The 21091-nt window shown below is 37.5% G+C and overlaps 1 protein-coding gene across 3 annotated transcripts in view; it reads right to left on the bottom strand.

The window, feature by feature from the left end:
- Nucleotides 1-21091, bottom strand: part of TENM1 (teneurin transmembrane protein 1) — a 3721864-nt gene that overhangs the window by 32874 nt on the left and 3667899 nt on the right. For all 3 annotated transcript variants that reach the window (XM_044054336.1, XM_044054337.1, XM_044054338.1), the window contains one exon: nucleotides 7265-7407. In XM_044054336.1, the coding sequence (XP_043910271.1) occupies nucleotides 7265-7407 (143 nt within the window). The remainder of the gene's footprint in view (nucleotides 1-7264; nucleotides 7408-21091) is intronic.

Here is a 21091-nt window from a genome sequence, read left to right as displayed (position 1 = left end):
AGGCCAAGAAGACATTTGGACTGCAGGCTACAGACTACCTTCCCCACCAGGAAATGATATCAGTGTATAGGCAAAGAGAAAGGGATAGGTGAACCCTAAATGAAAGACCTGCTCTGGTAGAGTTTTTACATGACTTTAGGATACAAACTGCTGTTAAAAAGGGATAATTGGTAGAGCATCTAAAACATTGCATGATGACTATAAGAATCAATCAGAGGAGATTAGAAAAGATTGGGAGGAGAAACTGGATATGCACTATACAGGGGAACAATAGGAGGACATCTGTGTGGCTACCAAGCATGTAACAAAGTCCAAAACATTTAGGAGTTTTGCTTGGAAGTGTTTGCATAGGTATTTATTGCATAGGTATAGGCAAGCACAACCCTCCCCATGGCTACAGAAAACCACTAAGTCAGAAATGAAAAACAGGGATAAAGCCTGGGAGCACTGGCACAAAACCAAAACCCCCACAGCTAGACAGAAATTCCTAGAACTACGCAATAGAGTCAAAAAGCTAATAAAATGGGACAAATTCTAATACTACCAGTCTGCCCTAGACTCCTCACAACACAGCCCCAAACAATTCTGGTCCTCCATAAACTCCATCCTCCACCCAGGTAAAGTCAGTACCCCTCCTCCTAACATTCCTCACTCCTCAGAAAATATTGCTACCTCATTCAACACACACTTCACCGAAACCATACTATCACTAGCTAAACAACACAACCCCCCTCCCCTCCAACCCACACCTTTAACTAGTAATCTCCCCACTGCCTTCTCTTTTTCTCCTGTACCTACCTCCAACATAAAAAAACTCTTAGCTAAACTTAAACCCACCAAATTAGCAGCAGACAACCTCCCAAGTGAATACCTACAAATCGCAGCTGATGCTCTGGCCTACCCAGTATCCATCTTGATTAACCGATCTCTGTCAGAAAGTTACGTTCCCACATTGTGGAAAGTCTCACATATAATTCCCCACCACAAAGGCGGACCCTCTGCAGAACTAACCAATTACCGCCCCATAGCTATTCTCTCTCCACTCTCCAAAATACTAGAGAGATGTATACACTCTCAGGTCTCACACTACCTCCTTACTAACAACCTCCTTTCCAGTACTCAGCATGGTTTCTGACCAAACCATAGCACCACCACTGCCTTACTCTCCTTTACTAACACTATCCTTCAGCATAAAACAATGGCTATCTCTCCTCTGCTACTTTCCTAGACCTATCTAAAGCATTTGACATGGTCCCACACAAACAACTTATCTCTGTCCTCAATAACCTATCCTTCTCACAATCAGTCACCAACTGGTTTCAGAGTTACCTGTCTGACCGCCAACAATCCGTTGTATGGCAGAATGACATATCTCCCCAACTACCTGTCTCCATAGGGGTTCCCCAAGGATCCATCCTTGGACCCCTACTTTTCTCTGTTTACACCAATAATCTAGCCTCTGCCACCAAACATGGCACACTCATCCAATACGCAGATGACTCTACCATCATCTGCTCAGCCCAGTCCCTACCCAAACTGCAAAAAGTCACACAGGAAGCCTTTTCCTCTGTTGAAACATGGTTATCCGATGCCCAGTTAATACTCAACCCAAACAAAACTAAACTACTCATCTTCCAACCCACCAAACATACTCAAAACAACTCTCACTTTAACATCACAGCAAAAGACAACACCACTATATACCCAACTGAACACACCAAATTGCTAGGAGTGGAAATACACAATAAACTAAAATTTGACATTCACATATCCATGACCATAAAAAAAGTCCACAAAAAACTAGGAGTATTATACAGAAATAAACAATTTCTCACCAGAGCAGCAAAGATTTCAATAGCAAATTCCTACCTTATCTCCACCCTACTTTATGCCTCTCCAGTATATACCAACCTAAGGCAATGTGATCTAAACAAGCTAGAGACCTGCTACAACAAAATCGCAAAATTCGCCAAAGGGGCATCCTACCGTAGTCACCACTGTCTCTCACTTGCTGAACTGGGCTGGCTTGAACTCCCTCACCTCCTTCAGTGGTATCAACTCTCACTCACCCACAAACTAGTAAACCATCCACTAAATGTCCCATCCCTCCAGAATCTACTCCAACCCTATCGCACCACCAGACCACTAAGATCCAGCAACAACAATCACTTGCAGATCACTAAAGCCAATAACTCTGCTGGTGAAGCACTATTCTCTTGCGCCATAGCCAAATTATGGAACTTACTCCCACCCACAATTACCTCCGTACCATCATGCACCAACTTCAAAACTTTATTAAAAGCGCACCTAAAAACATGCTGGCTATGCCCTTGCAACTCCCACTCTAATATCATCCACCCCATCCAACTACTACCTTTCTTTCACCTCCACTAACTACCTTGATGATAGCAAGCTCAGATGCTCATAAACCTAGTACTTATTATACAGCAGGAACTTCTCATTGTTACATTTGTTAATGCCTGTTATGTACTTCACAGATAAAGATTCTAGTTGTCTACTGATGTACTATGTTCTTCATCTGTAAATATGTTGTAAGTAATTTCTATGTTAAATTATTAATCACTATGTAATCCAATGTAACTACTGTCTGTTTATTTTACTGTGGAGCTTTTCTCCCCGGGCCTCCGCTGAAAATGGACCCACGTCCAGTCGGACACTCCCGGTCAACAAATTTAAATAAATAAATAAATAAATAAATAAATATTTTATATTCCAAGCAGACTCCAAAGAATTCTTCCTCAGGTAGAGGGCAAATGTTGGAGGTGTGATAGGGATGGAATAGGTAACTAGGAACACATGTTTTGGGAGTATAATGAGTTGGCAGATTTTAAAAATTTCATAGAGTACTCTGTCAGAAATACTGGCTGAGCAAATGGGAGTAAATAAGGAAATTATTCTTTTCAGCTGGGACACAGGATCTGAATTGCCTAGACATAGTAAAGCCTGTGGATGACTGTCAACATGGCCAAGTTGATTCAAGAGGGTACATTCTGATTAAGAATAAAACAGCAATAAGGTAGAAAATGCTTATCAATCAATGCAATACAGCCACAGAATGAGTTAAGATTTCTAATGTTTATTTTTATTTTGTTTTATACATTTGTTAACTAGGTTAGGTCACCGGGCACAAATGTGCCTTCTCAGGGTCAGTCTGGGAGTAATTTATTTATTTATTTATTTGCAGTTGGTTTACCAGGATAGTCCATTGGGCCATTTGAACCCGTTTTCAATGGAGTCCTAGGGAGAAAAGCTCCAATAGCACTCTAGGTTACAATAGTTTAAAGATTATATTTATATAAAGGTTGCAGTTTTGAACAAGACCTTTACAATTAATACAGCAAACATTGCAAGTAATACACACTACTGATGAGGTTGGAGTTAAACTGACTGGCAATGGAACATTGCATTGTACAGCTGAGAGGCATTTCTTCTTAGGAACATACAGTTCATAGTTACAGTCTGATTCATTGTTTACAAATCGCATATAAGTAGCAGCAGTCTGATGCATTATTTACAACTAACATATAAGTACTGGAATAAAAGTATATGGAGAGATGAATAGAAGGAGAAAGTTTTAGATGAGAATAAGATCGAGAGAGAAGTGAGAAAGAGAGAAAGAAGGAATCTAAGGCATTGAATGAAGTGAAAAAGGGGTTTGTTTTCCATAGAATGAATGGAACAGGAGTTTGATATCATTTGTTATGTGGGGAGAGAGCAGGAGCATTCCCATTGGGATATTAGGTGTGAGTGAAGAGATTTTTTAAAAGAGTAATGGTTAGAAGTAGTACGAATGGAAGGTGGTAGGGAGTTCCAGAGACGTGCTAAACCATAAGATAGAAGATTTTTGCCTGGTGGACAGGATGGTTTGTACACTTCTATTAGATTTTGATTATTGGACCTTAGTACTTGATCAGGAAGGTACATCTTAAAGGTAGAAGAGAGTGAAGGACAGAGGGTGGGGTTAACAATGAGCTTATGTACAAGAGTTAGTTGTGTATAGATGAGTTGATTTGGTAGTTCTAGCGATTTTAGTTTTTGGAGAGAAGGGCAGTGATGGGAGGACGACTTTTGGCTGGTAGCAAATTTGGCAATTTTGTTGTAGCTGGAGGAAAGTTGAGATTTAAGAGAGGATTGTAGGTTAGTGAGAAGAGGAGTTCCATAGAGGAGGGAGGGGATAAGAAAGGAAGTAGAGAGAGTTACTTTAGTGGCAGGGGTAAGGTAGTGATTTTGTCGGTAGAGCATGCCTAGTTTTTGATGGGTCTTTTTGATGTTTAGTTGTAAGTGGGAATGTAATTTAAGCTGGTTGTCAATTTGGACCCCAAGTAATTTGGTCTCTGATACCAGTTCCAGAGGTATATTGTTTTGGCTAGTGATAGTGAAGGAGTTAAAGTTGAATGAGGTAGTTTTAGAGGGAGTAAATACCATTAGTTTGGTTTTAGAGGCATTTAATACAAGGTGGTTTCTTTTCATCCATTGCTCAGTGGTTGAAAAAGCTTCTTGAGTAAGTTTTAGGAGTACAGGGGTAGATGTGGCACAGCAGATGATAGTTGAATCATCTGCATATTGGATGATATTTGAGAAAGGAATAGAGTTCTGGAAATCATTTATAAATATATTAAAAAGAAGAGGACCTAATATGGATCCTTAGGAGACTCCGGTTGGGGTATTAAGAAATGAGGAGGTGGCCTTTTTCCATTTTACTGCTTGATATCGGTTAGATAAGTAGCTGGAAAACCAATTCAAGGAAGAAGGGGATAGGTTAAGTTTAGAGAGTTTAGTTAAAAGCAGGCTATGAGAGATAGTATCGAAGGCTTTAGAAAGGTCAAGTAGTAGGGTGGAAACAATAAGGCCAGAGTCCCAGGCTTTATTAGTAGTTTCAAGGAAGGAGAGGAGGGCAGTCATAGTACTGTGATTTGGCCTGAATCCATGTTGTGTGGGTGTTAGTAGCTGATTATCTAAGAGGTGTGGAAGAAGTTGTTGTATGCATTTTTCTAAGAGTTTAGAGACAGGAGACAGGATAGCAATGGGACGGAAGTTGGTAACATTATTATTGTTGCCTCCTTTATGTAATGGTATAATGAAGGCCTTTTTCCAAATTTTGGGTACTATGCATTCCTGGATTGAACGGTTAATTAGAATGCTAATGGGGTAGGTGACTGCTTCAGCAGCTAGACTGAGAAAATAAGCAGGGATATTATCTGGAGCATTGGAGCATGGCTTCAATTTCTGGAGGAGTTTTTTTATAGTAAAAGTGGGAATTTGTTTTAATGAGAAGGGAGGACACTGGGAAGTGTGGGAAGTAGGGGAAGGAGATGGAGAGGGGTGAGTGATAGTAGAAGAAGGGGTGAAGGATTGTGAGTTAGTGGGGGAGAGTGAATGAGTGGTGGAAGAACAGGGAAGAGTAATGGTAGAGGAGGGAGGAGGTGATGTGGAGATTGTGGTGGTATTAGAGAAAGAAGAAGTAAGTTTAGAGATAGAATCAATGAAAAAAGTGTTAAATTGGGTTGCTAAGTCAGTATCAGTAGCATTTGGGTCGGGGAGGGGGTGTCTAGTTTGCCGGGGTTAAGGAGAGTGGAGATACCTTTCTAGAATTTCTGAGGGTTAGTTTTTTTGTTGTTTTGTAGTGTGGAAAAAAAAGTTTTGTCGGTCGGAAATGACTTTTTTTACATTATTTTGAAGTGTTTTGTATTCAAGAAGGGTGAGGGGGACCTATTTTTTAGGTAAAGAGCCCAGGCTTTATCTCTTTGCCTCATAATAGTAATGTCTGGTTAAGTGACATACTCAGAATCACATAGTAGGCATATGGAGGTGAAAGGAAGGACTCAAACCGAGTACCTTAAACTATAGGAAGCAGCTCATTAACAACTCAGAAACGTATTCTTCTGTTCTAATTGCCAGACGTTCGCTGTGCTGAATAATTCCATTTTACACATAAATGAATTTGTTTTAATAACATTGATAAATTCATACTTTTTAATAACAGTTGCTAGAGATTTGATCACCATGACAAGTAATACTGATAAAAGTGGACACTCTTGATGAGTATCCTGAAGCAAACAAAACAGCAATGAAACCTTCCAAAAAGCTTAATTATGACAGTGGGGAGTACTGTATAAAGTACTAAAAGGAACTAAATCTTTATCCTAGACTACACTGTTTTTAAGAGATCCAAAAAATAGTACTAGGTCATAAACACTAAGAGCTTTTGATGTCTAGACATGAGCGATTATTGCTCAGTCACTTGTATTTGTAGACTTCCACTGGTACATAAAATCACATAAATGATTAGACAAAATAATGATCCAGTCAAGTAACTTTGAGAATCATCTCAAAGGAGACTCAGTCCTGCCCCAAATCCCCTTTTACTTTAAATTATCAACTCTAGATCACACATTGGTCAGATCATATAGAAATCAATGAAATGGATTCCACTAACACTTATAACAATGGCCAGTCATTTCTACTGAAGGTCAAAATATCATTAACATCTTACAGATGAGTAAGGAAATGCCACTCAGATTAATATAAAATTTACTAGTCTGTAGCAGCAGACTTGTTAAAAACTAAAAATAGAATAGGAACAAGCATATTTTAGGTGTGTTGTAAAACATCAGTGGGGATGCTCTTAGGACTTGGGGACATTCTTGCCTTTAAGTGATCAGATGTATAGATATAGATAACTCTTTATTGCAGATCTGTATCCATCTTAGCAACAAATGAGAAAGTAAATGTTAGCATGCAAGATATTCTTTATTTTAATTTAATGTTGGCTAGAAGAAGGGGTATTCTTACAAAAGATTCATGATACAAGTAAAATTTGGTACATTTGAAATTCATAACCATTGGTTCCAAACTATTTCCTATTAAAAAACCCTTGGCATGATATAGACAGTTAAAGTATGTGCTACTATTTTTCCACATACTCACACCAACTGAAATTTGTTCTTTTTCATAAGGATTGAACTATATTCAAGATAATGAAAACTTGCAATCTGGTATTTCAGCCCATTATGAAACACTGAATGTGAATGCAAAAGAAATAAATAATGTATGCTATACAAATATGCACGTAACTTCAGCAGATACTGTTAAAATATCATACTGCTGATGATATGACTGGATATCTACAAAAAAAACTGAAGTTTCTTCAAGCATAACTCTGTCACATGTGGCTTAATACATTCAATCAGTAATGTAATTAATTAATTATCTCAACAATTAAGGCATATATGTTATCTTTTACCTTTCCTGGGTCCCAGTCCTGAGTTTTAGTTTGAATCTTCATAAGCTCATATGTTGAGGTCATACCATGCATTTCTGACTTGGGAAATCCAGGTACCACATTGTGTAGTTGAAATCCAAACAATTGCAGCCAGCTGCCAATATCTAGAATAATATAAATAAGACCAAATGCACAATTATAAAAAAGTCACAATTCTCTAAATATCAGGCAATGTCTTTTTGTCTGACAAGTGATTCACAGTCAAGTTCACCTTGACAATCCTTCTGCGTAATTAAGGACCATCAAGAACATTTTATTCAGTTCACTAACACAACAAATATACTAGCAATTAAAAAAGCATTCAAAAGCCTCTTTGGTCTGTCATTATGAGAAATGCAAGACATGCTCCTGATTACAGCTTTATGTAACACTTCAGACATGAACTTACTGTACCCTTATATCTATTTACTAGGTGGTATAAATATGGAACAAATATGGGGAGAGTCCTCAAGAATGGAGACATGCACTTTTTCAATTTTATTTGCCAGCAATACTCCCTCCAGTGCAACTCATCTTCAACATCAAACATACTAGAGCTATTCTTAACTTGCTCTAAAACCAAATATCTAAATGAAACCTTACATTCACTAACTGAATAATGCTTACTCAAGGCATTATTCATATCACCTATACTGATAGCATGCACATACTCATATATTCAATGATGCAATTCTCTTGTTGTCCTATCCATATAGTATGCAAGGCAAGACAAACAAATGACCAAATAAATAACATACTTAGATTTGCAAGTAAAATACCCAGGGATGTTAATTTTCCTATCCTTGATGACAACATCCACTGTATCTGCTTTTAAGTACTGACAAAAATTAGAACCAAGGCAAACATAAGAACCAAGTCCGAGCCACTGATAAAGGCAACTGCCAGATAAACACCGAAAATCCAAAGCATAAACATTGGCAGGAACACCACAGCTTCACAAAGTAAAAGTATTTATTTGTAAAAATGGACCAGATAAGTACTTTCATGTTGTAGAACCAACGCTTCTTCAGATCGTAAAAACACAAAATCACAGCTCATTTTAAAAACAGTTAGACATTCAATCAGCTATGTTAATTCATCATTTCATTAAACCAATTTCCTCCTTTTGAATACAGGTTTTAAAGAGACACAAGCATTAATATCAGGATGTTTATCAGCCTGTAGCCTCAAGATCCATTTAGGTTCTACTGTTTCACTGTGTGAAGCTGTGGTGTTCCTGCCAATTTTTATGCTTTGGATTTACTGACAAAAATTACAATTAAAACATCTGAACATTCCCCTTGTACTAATCTTCATCTCATTACAAACATAACCTAACTTAGATCAAAACATATCTTTTAAACGTTGTCCTCTTTTGTTCACAAAAAACTGGCCCCTCCCCTACAACTCTCTTCACATTAGGAAAACTACTTAGATTTTTAAAGTTTTCTTTGATTATATTTTTATGTGCCTTTCAGCTAGATAATACTGTACTACCATTCATGTCCTGAAGTCATTCTTATTGACTTCCTTTTCACCTTTATTTTTGACTAAATTTCATATATAGGGACCTCTTTTCTGTTATTAGCTCTTCTCACCCTTGTTTAAAAACTTTTTCTGGAAACCCTCTTGCTAAAAGTTTATGGCAGAACATAATTCCTTCCTTTGCAAATTAATTTTCATTTTCAGTTAATTTACTTACCCTCACCAGTTGCCCCTTGATTATGTTGTTCTGGATTTTCTTAGAGTGCATGCCATCATAACTTAAATAGGTGTTATTCTGCACTTCCTTCTTATAGATTTTGGTTCCCAATTTATTACCATGTTTATAAACTATGTCCAAACAATAAACACTTTTAAAATTATAACGTGACATAACTTTCAGACAAGCACATACAGTATTAACATATTCAATAAAAATTCTTAAACTAAGCAAATCACCTCTCCAAATAAAAAAAAATCATCAATAAAATGCTTAGAAGATATTACATTACTAAAAGAATCATTACTGATGATGTATTCTTTTTCCCAGCCAATCATAAAAGCATTGGCATAATTCAAGGCCATGGTTTCTCCAATTGCCAAACTATTTACCTGTTGAAAAAAGCTGAATTAAATTTGAAAAAATTGTAAGGATAACATCTAACATTTCCATAATCAAACAAATCATACTGTCAAAAACAGCTTAGAATGTAACAACTCCATTCTCACATAATCCATCCCCACTTCATTAGCTATCACAGTACATAAGGACTGAATGTCCAAAGTAACCAGATAATCAGAGTCAGTTAAAACTACTTCTTCGAGTCCATGAATAAAGTCAAAAATGTCCCTGCTGAAAGAAATGGTTTGCTCAACACCTTTCTGTAAATGCTTCTCAGCATAAATAGCCATGACTTACTACCCCTACTAAGACAGGTCTGAAGGAGGATCTTTTAAGGCCTTATGAATTTTGGGCAAGCCAAAAATATGAGTCGGGTTAGTCACAGTCAAAAAAATAGCATCATCCCATCACACAGTCAGCCTTTTATAAAAAAGTCTATGTGTCCATGGGCTTTTTTAACCTTATAAAAGTGAACCTTCTTGTAGAATGTATCTTCCAGCAGCATAATTTCCAACACGTTTTTATAAAACTCTTTCTCTAAAGCCACTAAGGCATTACCCTTGTCTTCCTTAGTAATTATAATGTCAGCATTATTAACTAGCTTTTTCTCACCAGCTGTCAAATTATAAAACTTATGCTTGGGCCTGTCTTTGAAAAAATCTCTTGTTTTTCTTTCAGTGGTAGTTAAAAAATGCTTCCAATTCAGGTTGCAATAGTACATTAAAAAAACACATTCCACTTTCTCATTCATATTGAACAAAAAATTCAAAATCAACTTCCTTACATAATCCCTCAAATGACTGATAATATGGCACAAATCAGCCCTCACTGCTAGAACAAAAGTCCACCCTTTTCATAGAACCTGAATAGTGTTGTGATCTAAACACACATGGGACAAATTCACAATCTTAAAGCAACATTCAGGAGACATATCTCTCAATCTGTCGCACTCTTCAACACATTCCATCTTCTGTTTCTGCCTAGTTGCTTGCTCATATGTTCTCTTTTTACGGTCGGAAATGCTGCTACTTATGTCCATGTTCTGTTCCCAGTGCCTGTATCCTGATAGGTTCCCTATTAAGTAAGTGAACACTTAATATAGTGAATGCTGTTTAATGGATAGCTAAATGTTGAAATGGCAAAATCCAGAAGACACAGAATAGCGATTTTTTTCTCAGGGAAAAAAAATCACTGGGCCATTTTCGTGGCTTTGCCATTTCCTCCACTATGGTGCGATCTCAGAGTTGGTATATTTAAGTAGGGGGTGTGTGGGGTGAAGCTTCCCACTTTATTTTGTGTTTTTTTTTTTTTTTTTGTGGACCAGCGATTTTTTTTCCCCTGGGGAAAAAAAAAATCTCTGTTTTGTTTGTTTGGAATTTCCTGGTTTTGTTTTTTTTGGGTCGATTATACAGTGTTCGCTATTATAATATAGACCCCCCCCCCCGATATACATTCACCAGATTAAAAATCTGAGAAGATCTGTTATTGTCACTTCTTCTTCTTTAAAAACTAAAGGCTTACATTGCTTATAATTCTTCTTGTTCATTCTTTTTGGGGCCAGTCTCTCCGATCGTCTATGTTCCATCTTACCTTCATCACCCACAACAGGAACACTATTAATTTCATTCCTTTACCTTCTTTCTTGAAAACTCTTCTCTGTCACTTCAGGGTTGCTTAGCACATAAGCCACTCCCCTTTCAAACTTCTTTAACGTCTTCTTTTTGAGAACATCATTTTCTCTAATTAGTTTGCCTTGAATAAGGCAACAATTGGAGTCAAAATTCTCAGCTGTAGTAATTTCTTTCAACTTGAAATAACTTTTAGTAATGTTTTCATTCAGTTCCTGCAGTCTCTGCTTATAGTGACCAATGAGAATCTTTATATACTGTGTGCTCGTTCTTTAGCTCAATTCAATTCTCCTATCAATCCCTACCAATCGGCATTTTAGCGATTCTCAGACCCTTCAGGATTTTTTTGACCAACAAGCAATTCTCAAAATAGGGAATATCCCATTGCTAATGCTTCACTCTAATAAGATCTTTTTCCAGCTGTACAAACAATTCAGTAAGATTAATACTAGCTTCCTCTCCAACATGAAAGCCAGTACTTCTGAAGGGGTTTCTCATTACAACCAATCTGCTAAAACTTCGTCCTGTTGCAGATGAAACAATAATCCACACGAAGCATTAAAAGACTATCTTAAAGCTTACACAGTAGGAAATACAACTTTGCTGATATTTAACCTTGGTCTAGTGCAGGTAAAGGCATATAATTTTTTCATATCATTTTTATTTATATTGTCATAAATGTCATATTTTCTAATCATATTAATTGTTCATATAATATTTATATTGTCATAAATTTCATATTTTCTAATTATCTTGATAATCAAGTAGCACTGATAGAACCGCTTAGTCTCATAAGAAAGAGCTCAGCTGGATGAACAAAATGCTGCTAACAGTATGTGTGCAAGTACTGCTGAGATATTATAAGCTGTTTGCAAAATATTACAAACTTAGTAGTTACTATGTTTATTGTGACTTATAAAATACAGTTTAAGAATTAGAACCTAAAGAATACTACCACTATAAAAATAGTTCATGCTGAAGAGTTTGCTATTTACACTTATTTAGTTATCCATGAGGTCTCATAGATAATTGTTTGAAATGTGAGGACATAATTTATTTCTGTCAAGAAGCTTTGGCTCCATCCATTGGAAGTTAAACAGCAAATTTCCAGAACTCCATTGGAGGGAATGAATTAAGAGGAGACCTTATTCAGGTTTATGGGCAGTTAGAGACAACAACCTCTGGAAATATTAAAAGGGTCATTACAATAGTAGAGAATCATCAGATAACCTATGGAGAAGATTCTATAGGAACGAGAAGTGTACTAATTGGTTCTTTTAGAGAGTAGCTGATGCATGGAAAAGACAATCAAATTACATTAAAGCAAGCACTAGTTCAGATATTTTTAAGAACAGGCTTGACACTACTGGAACAACTGTTTTGGTATATTGGCAGGCAAGAAGGACATTACTGCCTGTGCTTGAAATATTTGAACGTATTTATGTATGTATACATAAATGTACAGCAGCTTCTTTTGGTATACAGCTTTTCAAAATAGAATTACCTAGAAAAACTTGCAGAGTGATTTTTAAATGTCAAGGTTGAATTTAATATTAGTCTTTTGTTACAGCAAACCACATGCTGATATATCACGTTGTTTTATGATAAAACTCATCTGCAAAGCAGTGCATTTACCTAAGCACTTTTAAAGTAAGCATCACAGTTCTGTGACGTACAATTTGCATTGTTGTTTTACTGCAACAACTATCCTTTGTTAAATTAAGAACACAACCACCTTCTGGTATACTGAAGTAAAAGAATAAGGTAATCTGTAGTGCTACAGACTTGGTTGCTGGAACAAACATAATAGGAAAGTCAAAGGTTTGCACAGGAGGGAATAACTGAAAGATGTTTGCTTGTGGGTGGGGAATGACATGATGTCATACACCGATGAGTCTTTAGCATACCATGGCATATCAAAAGACATGTGACTTCACTATAGGCTGGAGGTAGTCAGACTCAGGTGCATGCTTTAGGGCAACGTGCCCCCTTTATCTGCTGTTGTACAATAAGCGATATTGACTATGAAGATATAGCCAAATCTTCATATCATCATGTGATCATTTTTTTAATGTGAACATTGAATTTAGTTCAGGTAGGTCAGGTTTAAAATTGTACTTTGAAGTGTGCATTCATTTACCCAATTAATTAATAACTGACAAGGTTCAGTCAAATGACAGTTTTAAACATTTTTAAACAGTGATTTGAATGTATTTCATTATCTGAAGAAGTCTGGTCACTGTGCTGGACGAAAAGCGCTTAAGGAGATTGTTTACTGCATATTTGTTGTTCGTGATTTTATTAAATTCTAGTCCTTCAGTCCTCAAGTTATCGGCTGCTACGTTTTTTATTTTTATTTTAAAGTTTTTTTTCCTCCTTTCCCATCCCTGCTTAATGCTCCAGCTGTTTTTCTGACTACTGATCTTGCACAAGCCTCATATCGGCTGCTCTTGCTAGGTTGTCTTCAACGTGACTGTTAAGTGCCATGAGGGCCCCATGAATTGTCAGGGAGTCAGTCTTCAATGGCACTAGTAATCTTCATGTTTATGGAAGCCAGTCAGCAGACTGTATCCTTACTGACCACTGTGTCAGCATGCTGGCAGTGGAGAAGTGGCTTGGAGATATACCTTCCATGGCGCCTTAGAGTAGCACACGTCCAAGTTCTTCCAGATACCCAGGCTGGAGGTCTGGCTCATTGTAAGTCTGGCATCCACCAGAGTTCAGCAAGGTCTCTGACCAGAGTACTCCCTCCCTGTCAGAGACAGGCACACCCATTCTCCCCACTTTTACCATCAAATGCCCCAGCCACTATTCAAACTTTGGGCTATGTGGGACAAAGTGAGGGCTTTATACAAATATACCAACAGTGGCAGTGCAGACAAAAATATGCTGGAAAGAACAAAACAGAATAAAACCCACTTCAACACGCAGGATGTCATTTGCACTAATTTCAACACATGCAAATTACTGCACTTGATTCCTTAGGGATGTTATGTCAGCATGACTCCAGTTTCCTAACCATTCCTCTCTGGAATCAGTTTTTAAAGACATGGTTTTCATGAAAACTGTAACTTGAGTATCATCAGATTTAAAATCTTCCTAATGTGATTTAGTTGCAAAAATGAAAAAAAAAAATGAAAGCAAGTTGAATAGCTTTAAGTTGTGTAGCTATCAGTTAGGGGAACCCGCGGTGGTGCAGTGGTAGTGTTGTTGCCTCACAGCAAGAGGTTCTCCCATTCAATTCATGACTGGAGCGCCTTCTATGTGGAGTCTGCATGTCCCCCCCCCCCCGTGGTCGTACTGGTGTTCGAAAGACATGCGTAGAATGGGGGTGCCTTCTCTGAAGTTTGGGCATTGAGCTGGCAGCTCGGCCCCCGTAAAAAATCTACTGCCAATCATTAGCGGACCGGAGTTCCGCTGTGGTGACCCCTAACCGGGAAAAGCCGAAAGAAGAAGAAGAAGGAGAAGCTATCAGTTAATGGAGGCAGAACTTTAACCGTAAGCATTGTTCTGTAAGGTTAAGAATTTCTTCTCTTTTTTATTGAGGAGGCTGTAGAAGTCACAGTATTTTTCAAAGCAGAGCATTGCTAAGCATAGCTCTAAATCACTCTGAATTGCTCAGCAGCACCCATTTTTAAGCTTAAGTACACTTACTTTCCTGCCTGCCAGATTTGGGTACTTCTGCACCAGAGATTTGTGGTAAAGTGACTTCTGTTCTGGCTGTAGATGCCTCTGCCAATCAGACAGTCAATTTACAACATCTAATTTGCATCCAGCTGGCCAGATTATTTTCCTGCTGAATATGTGGAAGCAAATGCAGACCTGATATACTTTGAGTGTTCAATTAGGTCTGCTCAGATCATGTATTAAACAGAGCAAGCTGGTGTTGTTTGTTCATGTTTTGAACAGGAGCGGGAAGGAGGACTATGCAAAGGGGAGAGAAGAGGAAGCCTGAAGACTGTTGCCATCACCGGTAGTGCATGTCTGAGCTTGCAGAAACCAGAAACCTGAGGAAGACTGTGACCATGTGTTGGCAATGGAGTAAAAACTAGAGTCATATGGATTTATTTTGGAACCAACAGAAAGGGGAATAATGCTCTGGTGTTAACTGTTTGAGGAAAAGTGTAGCACTGAGAAAACTTATTCCAGTTTCCCCCCGGGGGGGGGGGGGGGTCTGAGGTTTATCAGGTCATGGACTGGATTTTATTTTCAATGTCCTCTTCCTGCAGTTATAATGACAGGTATGTAACAGTACTGTTGGCCACATGGTAAATTAAGCACATGCCGAAGAGGGCTACGCATAAAAGTAAAGTAACTCCAGTCAGCAATCCTGGTGCATTTGTTTAATTAAATATTAATCTTTCCATATAAACAGGTGTTTCTAATTATAACTGTTTCAGACAGCCATTTTAATGACTTTGGGTTAACCAACTGCAGCAGAATGTTAATATTTGTGATCTGCTCCACATAAAATGTATGGTTTTATGGCAAATCATTGGGAAGTTACTTAATAATGACAGGTATTTGAGTCTTGATCTTCATATCCTTCAGAAAATGCAAACTAGCACAAACTCTTTTATTCTAGCAACTTTTTAATTCTTGTAAGAGTAATATTTAAAATCTGTCCCTATTTTTGGACCTTTGTCTCCCATTACTTTAGGCTTTAGTTTGGCAGAGTGCACCACAGCAGTAGGCTAGGATGTGTGAGTGTTGGGGGGGGGGGGGGCTGTTGCTTTACATTTGCAGGAACAGACATATGTGGTTTCACTGGTATAAGGATTACCGGGAGAAAGTTCAACAAAATAAGTTTGGTCAGATTCTATTATACATCCTTCATCACTGACTTAATAACTTGCTGGGAGACTTACATAATACCATGAAGGACTATGCATTTAAAGTGAGTTTCATTTATGCAAATGTGTTTACTTTATTTTGCACATCATTCTACTGACACAGCTAAACAGCTAAAACAGGGATGTTGCATTTATTTACTAGCAGATCCTTTTTTTCCTTTATTCCATACTGCTGCTTTCACTGCATTTTAGCTCTAAAAATGCCTGCCTTTGTGTAATTGAATGTGTATGGGTGTGTTCATAAATGAACTTATTTGAATACGCGTATCTTATGTTAATAAGGTGTCCCTGATTTTAAGGTGCATTGCCCCTAATTATATCATTTGGAGGTTGAGAGCTGCATTGCTATAGGTTCATAGGAAGACACTAGGCTATATATATATATATATGTGTGTATGTATATATATATATATATATATATATATATATATATATATATGTGTGTATATATATATATATATATATATATATATATATATATATGTGTGTATGTATATATATATATATATATATATATATATATATATATATATATATATATATATATATATATATATATATATATATATACACGGAGGCCCTTATAAGCCTAGCCAAGAATTTCACCCATGTTCCCACAAGGTCAGCACCTGTTTTCCCTGTCTAGCAGGGGCACAGGTGGGATCCCAGGGGTATATTTTCTGTTTGCCATCCAGTCGTCCAGGTTCCTCTTAAAGAGGGCTAGTGAGATACTCTGTTTGACATGGAGAGGAAATCTATTCCACAGATGTGGGAGTCATTGGGACACAAATCTATCCCACCAACATGTTCTATTAATGTCACAGAACAGGTTGAGACCTTGTATGTGGGTTGCGTGAGTGGAGTTTGACTTACGGATATGCAGCAACTCCATCATGGCTGAGTCTGAGATGGCCTTGTATGCCAGACACTGGTCACCTCTAAGCAGTCTGTAAGAGACTGAGTAGAGGATAGGGTTTTTAGCCTATCTGTACAGGACAGATGTTTGAGACAATGGGTTTTCCTGGTCAGGAACCTCTGTGGTCTCTCCAACTGCTGCATGTGCTTGGCAAGGTACATGCTGAAGGGGGCATTGTACTCGATAATGGGTCTGATAAGGGAGGAGTACGGGGATGCTATGACCTCCTTGTTCCTGGATGAAATACCCTTACTTATGAGGTGGGCCATGTAGAAAGCCTTCCATACAATGGAGGCAACATGGTGGTCAAAAGTCAGGTTGATATCAATCTGGGTGTCCAAGACCCTCACGACTGATTGTGTGCTTAGTACATTGTTATTAATGTGATAATTAGTGGGGACACCATTTACCCAAAGAGGATAATGATGCATTTCTTGGCATTTAGTTTGAGGCCATACTTCTGGCACCAGTCATTAGTTTGGTTAAGGCCCTCTTGGAGGATGTTGACATCACTAGATGAATTATGACAGTGCCCAGCTTGCAAGTAATCTGCAAACTTTGTCAGCCAAAGACCACTGGTTTTGGCTTGCACCTCAGAAAAGTATATCCCAAACAGTAGAGCCCCCAAAACCAATCCTTGCGGTACGCTGCTTGTTATGGGTCTACTACTAGACCTGGCATCCCCTATTTTGATGGGGTGGGTTCTATCAGTGACCCAGTTAGTTGCCGATCTGGTTACATATGGGCTGATGCCTAGCTGGGAGAGTTTATGTATTATGCCCAAGTGGGGAATAGTGACGAAGGCTTTGGCTAGGTCAAGGTAGGTGGTATGCATTGTCTTGCCCTCATCCATGGCTTTGGTGACTATTTCAAAGAAGGCAAACAAGTTTAACAGGCATGATCTCCCACTGACAAAACAAAACTTTATGGGATCAAGTGTTTGGAGTTTGCCTTGCAGATCAGGTGAGTTAGGCTGATGGGCCTATAATTGCCTGGGTCAGTGGACGCTCCACCTTTGTGCAGAGGGATCACAGTGGCTGTCCTCCATTCTGCTGGGACAAAGCCGGTGCACAGGATTTGGTTGAATAGGGTGGCTAGTGGTGCTGAGAGCTCTTGCCTGAGTTCATGTAGGACACAGCTAGGGATGTTGTCGGCTCCCAAGGAGGCTGTATTTTCTGTCTTTGAGAGAGAATTAATAACCTGCTCCTTGGTGATGAGGGGAGGGGGCCGGTGCTGGGGATGTCCTGGTCTACTGATGGGGGAGGTGAAGTTTTCAATGAACTTGTCTGACAGTAGGTTGACTATATCAATGGCATTTGTGTATGTGGTATTTTTGACCACCATTTCAGAGCAGATTTGGGAGTTACCTTTGAGATAGCAGATGTATGCGAAGAAGGCCTTGCAATTGCCCTTAATGGATGTGGCCAATTTGGACTCGAAGTTAGCCATAGAGGATTTCACCAGTGACCTTATTTGCTTCCAACTTGGCACCTGCTCCTTCTTGGTCCTGGACAGCAATTTTATTCCTTATTATAGAGTCTGTTTATTGCTGCTGTCCACCAGACAGGTTTACTCTTCCTTGAGGAAGATGATTTGGTCCTGTCAGGTATTGCTGAGTCCATGAAGCTATATACAGTGGATATAAAAAGTATACACACCCCTGTTAAAATGCCAGGTTTTTGTGATATAAAAAAATGAGACCACAATAAATCATTTCAAAATTTTTCCCACTTTTAATGTGATGTATAGCATGTACAATTCAATTGAAAAACAAATCTGTTAGGGGGAAAAATATAAAAAATAAAAAAAAAATGTACAACAAGCTGGTTGCATCAGTGCACACATTCAAACTAACACTTTGTGAAGCACCTTTTGATTTAATGACACATGTACCTGTCAGTACACTTTCAAGCATTCTTATACTTAAAAGGCATATATTCTTTTTGGTCTATGTGAAACAGCAGCAAAACAGAAATGACTCAGTGACAGATTAAACAGTGATCTCAAAGCAAGTCCAACATTACAGATTTGGAAGGGGGACAGAAAACAAATGTACTCCACTATTTTAAGACAAATGTTTCAGAAGAAAAATACTGCAAAGCCATTCCATAAGCTATTATACAATATTAAAGCTAGGCAATATTCGGCTCTTTAACATATAGTAATGTTTCAAATTTCATGTTGTTTATGTTGAAATGAAACATTTTGTCCTTTCGTGTATCTGCATCCTGCAAGCATAGTTTTATACTATGATTGTCAAAATATCAATCAAGTGAAAATAAAGTTAATATACAACATCCTGATGTTATGGGCCAGACTCATAAAGAGTTGGTCTCAGTGTAAGTCTGCCCTGATGCCGAAAGACTTGCTGTCACTGTGATATAAGGTGTATCTACAAACAGGCTTAAACTGGGGGTGATTGCATCAGACCTGCTCTCCGTGTTAGTGGTCACTTACAGTGAGAGCAAGTGCATGTTTTGGAATTGGGCCCTGTGTCTTTATATTTGAGCTAACCCATTTTCTTTTCTAGTCTGACTGCAAGTAATTTGCCAGATGTGTAAACAGAGGCATAACAGAAAAAGATGTGCTCCTTTTATTGCACTACATTACAGCAATCCATTAAAAGTCCAAAAATACATTGTTTGATTATGTTTATTTCTAAACCCAGTAGACTTAAATAATGTTTCTGCAATACAATGTATATTTCTATGCTTTTTGTATCAAGTACATTTATGAAGATCTTAAGACATTTATGGAAACAAAATGTCAAGAAAATGGAATACTTGTATCAGGAATAGTTGCGTGTGTGTTCAATGCATTTATTTGACACTGACTAGCTTTACCATCAGTGCTCTTATTTCTGAAAAGGAAAAGAATATCAAAAGATGAGATCGTTTTGACTGCTTAAAATATAATAAAAGTTGACCAGTTTGGAAACAATACTAAAGAAACCTATTAATTCCCAGCATTCCATTCCAGTCAGTCACATAAGGTATCGATTTAAGTGACAGTATAATATATGCCTTAACATGACTTGCTTTATTTTGCTCAGTACTCCCTTTTTCCTCTACAAATCAATAGCATAATTTTTATGAAATTCAATCTGGTTCCTCAAACACTGAAAAAGTTGCAACATGCATATTTTATTTTCAAGGGAAATGCATTTTAGACTGCAGCCATGATATAAAAATGCAATAACAAAAGACCTTTAAGTATTTTATCTGTGCAACCTCTTTTCAGCCACATTTAGTTTGATACTTTTGACTTCTGCTATTGTTTGAATTTGAATATCGTGTACTTTTCACGTATTTATTTTATAGCCAAAAGACTTAGCTTCATTTCTCACTATGCAGAGTCAAACAACATACAAAGTTCTCTGCTCAGATGAGTATATACAAGTCAGATTAATTTGAAATGACCTTTCATTGTTTTTACTTTACAACTGTTGACTAAAAATCTTCAGAGTGCATGATGCATTCAGTGGGAGATGACTGCTGAATAGCAGAACAGTTTTCCACATATGGAACAATATTATTTGTATGACAGTTATGCTTCAGAAATATAATGTGTACATTAATATAGTGTTCTATGGATGTAATAAGTAAATCAAAAATAAGCAAGCTGAAAGGAAGAGACTCTTTTATAAACCGTTCATATGAAAACTCAAGGCATTTTACACTCTCTATCTACTGAGGCCATGATATTAACTTTGTCCTTTAAACAAACTATATAAGAATTTTAAGCAAGAACAGCAGCAAAATAAGAATAAAATTCACTGCCAGTATTTCTTTTGTCTTGATCTATGGAAACAGCCTAAGTAGATAAGAGTTTAGTTTGCCTGTATCAAATAACACTGCTCATCAAACAGCAAGGGTTGCAAAGTACATGTACATATGCAATATACATGGTATAATGGTAAATCATTTTTCCACACAGCAAGAGGAAACTGAATTTTTAAAGCTTTTATTTTTCGGTTCATTCAAGTTTTATGTCATCAGTTTGTTAAAGGTATAGTTATTTAGTTTTAAAGTTATTATTACCTCCCACAAGAGCATCACTCCACACTTTTGATTCCCATTTTGTAGACTGCACGTGATTTAACTTTGTAATATTGTCTTATCTTATGTATTCACTGATTTCTCAAATTTAAATAGATCTGAATGAGATCATTTGATTTTCCCACTTTCAGTCTAATTGCTATAATTATGTTGTACATTAAGATTTAACAAACACACTGTGTTGTATAATATAACTATTACAAGCAATTTTTTCTCAATGTACTCAGTAAGGCTTTCTGCAAAACGCTTC

Source organism: Protopterus annectens, chromosome 13.part0, assembly GCF_019279795.1.
Source record: "Protopterus annectens isolate FY-2018-M chromosome 13.part0, PAN1.0, whole genome shotgun sequence".
Lineage (NCBI taxonomy): Eukaryota > Metazoa > Chordata > Ceratodontiformes > Protopteridae > Protopterus > Protopterus annectens.
Note: the sequence above shows the minus strand (reverse complement) of the source record. Positions and strands in the feature narration are given on the sequence as shown.